This window comes from Rhagoletis zephyria, unplaced genomic scaffold, assembly GCF_001687245.7.
Source record: "Rhagoletis zephyria isolate East Lansing unplaced genomic scaffold, Rhagoletis_zephyria_1.1 Rzeph_scaffold_12271, whole genome shotgun sequence".
Taxonomy (NCBI): domain Eukaryota; kingdom Metazoa; phylum Arthropoda; class Insecta; order Diptera; family Tephritidae; genus Rhagoletis; species Rhagoletis zephyria.
This window is the reverse complement of record NW_016169345.1, coordinates 10390-17598: the sequence shown is the minus strand read 5'-3', so window position 1 is coordinate 17598 and position 7209 is coordinate 10390. Positions and strand designations below refer to the sequence as shown.

General features: G+C 34.5%; 1 protein-coding gene across 1 annotated transcript; it reads right to left on the bottom strand.

The window, feature by feature from the left end:
* Positions 1 to 600: 600 nt before the first annotated feature.
* Positions 601 to 5742, bottom strand: LOC108377543 (uncharacterized). The gene is made up of 4 exons (XM_017633810.1): positions 5509 to 5742; positions 2950 to 3082; positions 1943 to 2120; positions 601 to 718 (listed from the first exon to the last, which is right to left on the bottom strand). Exons 1-4 carry the CDS (start codon positions 5740 to 5742, stop codon positions 601 to 603), a joined length of 663 nt encoding a protein of 220 aa, XP_017489299.1.
* Between the last annotated feature and the right edge of the window lie 1467 nt (positions 5743 to 7209).

The window sequence follows — 7209 nt, the reverse complement described above, 5'->3', positions numbered from 1 at the left end:
AAAAAAAAAAATGCAAATATTTATAGTAAATAAGAAAAAATATAAATCAAAAACGCCACGAGAGATAAATATCAGTTAGGGCTAGGAAAATTAGTTCAACGTTATAAATAAAAAAGTAAATTATTTAATGTTATGCCAAAAGAAGAAAGATAACAGAAAGATAATATAGATATACATACATACATATATATGTACGTGTAAAGAATTATACACAGTTTTTCCAAACACTTTTTGCAGAGATATTGCATGTATTATCAAGGAGTTTTTTAAATACATTCGCATATGCATACATACATACATACTTACCTGTATATGCGTGTATAATATATGTAGTTATAATATTACCTTTTTTGTAATAACGAAGCAAAGCAACTTATTAAGACTGTAAATAACTACCACGCGATAATTTTTTTGAACAATGCTAGCATAATAACATAATAGTAAAATTAACAAATCAAAAAAATTGCTCATTTATTACTAGTAATTTACTATCGACTACAATACGATAATAATAAAATAATTTTAAAATTAATTGATGTAGTGTATGTATTTTATGTTATTCTGATTGGTAGGTAATTGCGTGTTGTTATGGACATTTTCTCACACGAGACTATCGCATTTCAATGATCGGTTGCAGGGTGAACCGCGAAAACCATCGTAGGATGCCTTCTCGAGCAGCATTATCAGATCGTTGTAACGAGGATTATTAAAAGCATTGCTGAACATAAAACAAGAAAACAATGTAAAAATATCGGTGCTAGATTCTACAAGTTTTAAAAAAAATATATATATACATATATGTCTATTTTACAAGCCATCCACCCCACCAACCATTTTTCTTGTGGGGGGGAAATGTTTTGAGCACATGAAAAAATTTGTGTCATGAAGTGTAATTTTTGATGCCATCTGATATTTTGTGAAAAATTGTCTAACCTCAAAATAACTATCTATTGGGAACGTGTCGCCAAAGAAAGAAAATATTTAAAGAAAGAAAAATATTAAAATAAATTCGACCAAACCAATATTTGTCCGCCATCTTGAATTTAAAATCAGACATCGGATTCTAATCTTTTTTCACAAAAGACCAGACGGCATCAACAACTACTCTTCATGACAAATTTTTTCATCTTCTCAATACATTTTTTCTTCCACAAGAATTCCCAATATGTATGGACACTGCCGGCAAAAGGTATTGGCACAACTGATTTTTTACAAAATATGCAACAATTTTTATTCTAATATTTACGCGCCAATTTTTTATAAAAATTAGGTAAATTCTACAACAAAAAACATAAAAAAATAATTTCGGAACTTTATGGAAAACTCCCGAAAACTCAACAAATTTTCATGCAAAATTTCAACACATTAATGAGAATTTTTAGAATTTTCTTCAGTGTGCAGTTTTGTAGCCCATTAAATTGTAGATTAAAAATGCACGTTCGGAGTTAGCCACAAATCTTATTAATGTTTTAGAATTTTATTTTGTTGAAGGTGTTTTGCAATTTTTCCATACAAAGTATTTTCGAACAACTTTTTTTTTGGATAGAAGAGAATGCGTGAAAAAGTTTCCAAAAATCAACGGTAATTCGTAGCTACTTAGAGCTTCTCCCCTTATACAAAAAATTGATTGGGCTATAAATCTTCATACACAAAAAAATTCTAAAAAATCGTATTAAAAAGTTTAAAATTTGCAAGAAAACTTGCTGAATTTTCGCGAGTCTTGCACAAAGTTTAGAAATTATATATTTATGTTTTTTGTTGTGGAATGAACCACATTTTTATAAAAAATTCTCCGAAAAATATTCCAATAAAAACTGTTACATATATTGTAAGAAAGCAGCTAAGCCAATAATTTTTGCCGGCAGTGTATATAAATATAGTATTTGAGCAGTATTTGTTACAAATCTGAGTATGTATGTTAAATATTCATGAACCTACTTACCCCTCATACTTTTCGATGCCGTCAATTAGTGCCTTCGCCGCTTTTGCATATTCATAAGCTACATTGGGGCTGGCGCACGCCGCTGCATATAGACAATCGTCCAGTCCTATTCCTTGAGCAGCTAAAAATCCAGTAATGAGATAATCCTCACCGTCACTTAAGCCAAAATTGATGTTTTCTAAAAAATGCAAAATTTAATAAAGTACAGATAACATGCTTAAGACGTCTGTTGACTGACGGTCTAAAAGCAAGTCTGCAAAGGCAGACATGGTTTGTTCACGAATAAGAGAAAAATTAGGAGGATTCCAGGTTACAATCACACTATCGGCCGAAGTTCGTATGTGGGTATCATTCAGATCTAGGAAACTACAAAATATAATTTTATCGGAAAATTAAGCCGCTATTCGGCTTTCATGTATACCACAAGGGAGATTTGGGTTTCACGAGACACTGTTATACCATCTAATCATCAGACAGATGAGTTCAACAGGACTGGAACATGGCTTATAGCCTCAAAAATCTATGCTGCTTTCATACTGAAAACAGTGGCTAAAAACCTACTTTATCGAACTGGTAAACAGAAGGTGGACCGAGAACCAATATGTGGGCTAGCACGTCAAATCTGATCCAGACTCGATACGGACATGCCCAGCGCCCTTATTCTCGTCGAACACTCTCAACTCAGTTGGGTTGGTCGAATTTTTACTAGTGGCCGGTAATACACGCAAGAAGAATCGGAATTCCAGCTGACGACTTTTGTCGAAACTGCCCAGACTAAGAGAAAATCGAATGCGACGAACACTTGCTCTGCCAGTGATGAGGACGATATTATGTATTCCTTACAATATATACACCTCAATATTTTTTGGGGGTGAAATATTTTTAAATTCTTTATCAAAAAAAAGAAGAAAATCTCGAAAAAAAAATTCCCACAATTTTGAACTTACGGAGAAGTGTATACATATAAATAAAGCGAATACACTAAAATATTCATTTTTATGTCTTACCTTCTGAACTTCTCGAACGTCCATAACCATATCCATGAGCACCCCAATGGCCAGCGCCTAACATGCCAGCGGCAAATATTAGTATTTTTAGCAAAATGATTATAAGTAAATTAGTAAGGTTGAGACTGAGCACCTGCAATGAAGAAAATTATTTCCTATAAACTTTAGGGCGCTATTAAAGTAAAATTGGATATTTATTCACAGATTAGAGTATTTGAAAACGATTTTGAATTAATGAAATATATTAAAAAAAAAACTCACACAAACACCTTAAGCAAAGGTCGATCAGCTGGTTTCTTCGCCTTACATTTGACAGCACACCCATCAAAAGCAAAAACAAAATACACATATACACTTTGGGGTGAATTGAGATTTGACATAACACCCGCAACACAAAGTATATGGGACTGTTGTATTTGCTTTAGCGCTACCACTTTGTCTAAATTCGCCTGGGATCACGAGCTTCATTTTCGCACGAAGTCGCTCGCTTAGTTTTCTGGCAAAACTGAGGATAAGGTTAAATAAAAGAATCCGTTTAACAAAACTAAAGTACATTTCTCGAGTTTATTTATTTTGGCATTTCCGAAATTTGTAGTGGCTGGCAATGCGCGCTACCATTCCGCAGGGCCTGGGTTAAGCCCAAAATCAAGAAAAAATGGTTTTCTCTAATAGCGGTCGCCAGTCAGTAGGCAAAGGCAAACTTCTGAGGGTATTTCTGTCATGAAAAATAGCTCCTCATAAAAAAACAAACGTCGTTAGGAGCAAGAATGATAGAATACAAGATTGCGCCGATCAGAGAGGATTTTTGAGAATAACTTTTGTGTGACGTCACACTGGTGCAATTGCGAGAGAGAAATGCCAAAACGTGAGCAAGAATGGAAGAAGAAGAAAAAATGTTGCAAGGAAAACGTAAACAAGTTGCACAAGTGTGACGTCATGCAAACCACGATTCTGTCAAATTCGTTAAGAGAGGAATAGCGGTCCGAGATCGGCGCAACCTTTGTATTCTCTCAATCGTGCGTTAGGAGTAGGTGTACGTCCTTCCCCTTTGCGTGTCAACATCAAGCCGCACGCCACAAATCGGAAGAGAAAGCTCGGCCAAACACTAACATATGTTTAAGTGTACGATGACCATATTACCCTCCAGTACTGCTGGAGTCAATCGGTACTTTTGAACCGCAACTGCACCGACTCCTAGGTAAGTATCTACTCTATTAACCCGTGGTAGTGCACATGGTAGTGCAGAGTCGAAGCAGAATAGCGAAAAACTACTACAGAGGGCGCCCATAAATCACGCAAGTGACTACTTTAGTAACTCCCGATAGTGCAGAGAGAGCCGATGGTGACTACCGCCTAGGACATTGCCTTGTAAAAGTAATCGATGGAATACACTGCAAGTAGTCGGTCGGTAATTGACGGTGTTTATTAGGTAGCTACCGATTCAGCAGTCCTGTAGTCACTCCCCGTACTGCAGGGTAATCATCGTAAAATAAAGGACATTTTTTCAAAATGATTTGGGAATACTTACATACAACTTGTATGATAAAAGTACCTTGTCATATCGTAATTTAAATCAAATATTTATCAGTTAATTATAATTAAGTGGGGTACGAAACAAACTGGCGAAAGTTTTCATTATATTTTATAATGGGCATTTTTATTTTTCATATTCTGCGTTTAAAAATTTACCTCTGAAAAATGCAGAGCCGAGTTAAAGGACAGTTTAAGAAATAAAGGACAAACACGTCCTTTATTTTGAAAAAAATTATAAAGGACAGGGGGTTAAAAAAGGAATGTCCTTTAAAATAAAGGACCGATGATCACCGTATATACATAAGAGCCGATATATTATTATTGTTCTCGAAAAATTACGTGCATAGAATTTCGGAATGTCCCAACTTGATATCTTTCTAGAAACGCATTCAATCCGATTGCATTGCTGCAGGCTTACAGTTTACCAAGGAGTTCAATTTATCTAATTGATCTAATGAAATAGACCTTGAAATAAATTTGAAATTCTGACTAAATCGTACTTTTTGTTGGGCTAGAGCTACATATGTACTTATATTTAAAATGGTTCTTTTGTTTCAGAAATTTATTCCATTCAATTTTCTTCGTTGCACTACAGAATAATATCAATTTGTTTATTTAAGTTTAAAGGCTCGTATACAGTTCTCAAGAAAAATCAAAAGAAATATTTCATTAATTTTTTTCTATTGCTAGGAAAAGTACTTTGCAATTGCTGTAAGTTTTCTTGAGAAATAAATATACTGATGTAAGAAATTTTGTTAGAGGAAAAACTTTTTCGATTTTCTGTGCGTCATTTTACATAAATTTTTCGTTTTTCTTGAGAGCTGCAGACCGGCCTTTACCAGAGGCCAAGAGCCTCAGCACTTTCATTTCTTGTTATGTAATAATCCGGCACATAATAACAGATCAAAAATGCACACCAAGTAAATAACTGTTTGTTTATAAATCCGAGATTAAATGAGAGGCCCTTACACCTTCGAAAGATTTAAGCCAAAAATTATGATTCTTTGAACATTTTTTAACACATACTTGACTATTGCCCGTCGATCGATTGATAAGCTCTTTGGCAACTTGCGTCATTACATGCCCCGTCGGACTGGCGATCATATCCTGAGCTGCCTGCAGCCATCCTGTTGGTCGTTCTACTAATTCACTCAAACTATTATTATTACGATCAACTTCGTAGGCGAGAACCGCACCATGAATCTGCGGTAGCTCGATGAATGCAAAAATCAGAAGGAAACGAGAATTCCGTAACAACATTGCGCGAAGCAATGAATTCGAAAAATCAACTTAAAGAAATTTTAACTAAAAACTGCGACTTGCATACGCGTCATGCAACAACGAAACGTGACTAAATTTTGACGACATTGCATGTCTGGTTTTATGTCTTTTCAAGAGCAGAATCAAAGAAGCGCGAAATGCATTTGAAGTTTCCGCATTTAGCTGCGCTAGGCGCGTCGAAGTGTTTGCGTTTGCACAGGTGCCAAATGCAACGTTTGGGATACCTGCGCGCGTGCAGCGATAAATTGTGCTGATTTTGCAGGCATCACTGCGCACGAAAGTGAGTTTTCTAACAAGTTATGAGCAACAAATAAAATACTCGTAGAAAAACTATTTGTATGAATGAAGAAATACAGGCATTAAAGGCCTAATGTTTCAATGCATCAGGTAGTTATGTTATTTGGAGTAAACACATACATATATACAAATATAAGTGCCGGAGAATGCTATAGGCTAATGACATTAGCCTAGTCGATGGCGTTTGTTTAAAGGTAAAAATATGTATTTACTTACATACTTATTTTATTATTCACATATGTATGTGTGAAGTGCACCAGACAAACATAAGAAATTATGCTTATCAGCACCACGGGCATGCGATGCTTTTCTGTATTTTGAGTGATATTAAAAATCATTCATAAAATTCCAAATTGAGATATTTTTGTATGTCTCAGTAATTTGCTACAGAAATGTTCATGCCCTCAATTACCAAATTATATCAATCAGATCTAGCATTTTATATAATGCGTAATTACCAATTATTTTGTATCTTTCTTGAATGTCATTGATCTGTATGAACTCATATTTTTACAGGCATATAACCAGTTCGAATTACCTTTGATTCTGTTTTACCAATCCAAAGCTTTCCAATATTTCTTTTAACACCATTATGCTGAAGTTCGGTTTTATTTAAGTTTAAGTAGCTTCGAAGAACTAAGTGCGGTTTTTCAATATGGAAAATACAAAGGCATTTATCAACATGTCTGTTTATGGCTTTAAAGTGAACGGCCTCGGCAAGAAGTAACACGAGACAAATTTAGAGAAAGTATGTATGTCGACAAAATTTTTTTTTCATAAACTTTTTAAAACATCCCTCCCTTTTGTCAGGTTTAGTGTTCTTTAAACAAAACGCGTTTTCTATAGATGAAAGTAATATATTTTTATCTCCATATTTTTGCACGTTTATTTTATACACGCCCGCTACGAGTCGAACCTTTAACTAAAAATATATATTTTTTTTATTAACAGATAGTTAGCCCATACATCTGTCCCTTTTAAAGGAATGAAGTGTTTGAGATCGTGTGTCCCCTGAGTGATATAGAAGTGGAAGAAAGGAAAAAGCTTTAAGACATCTGTTCTAGACAACAAAAAGAATAAAACATTGGAAATATGCTTTATGTTTAACCAGCTGAATTATACGACGTCACTTTACCTGTCGTTAAATTA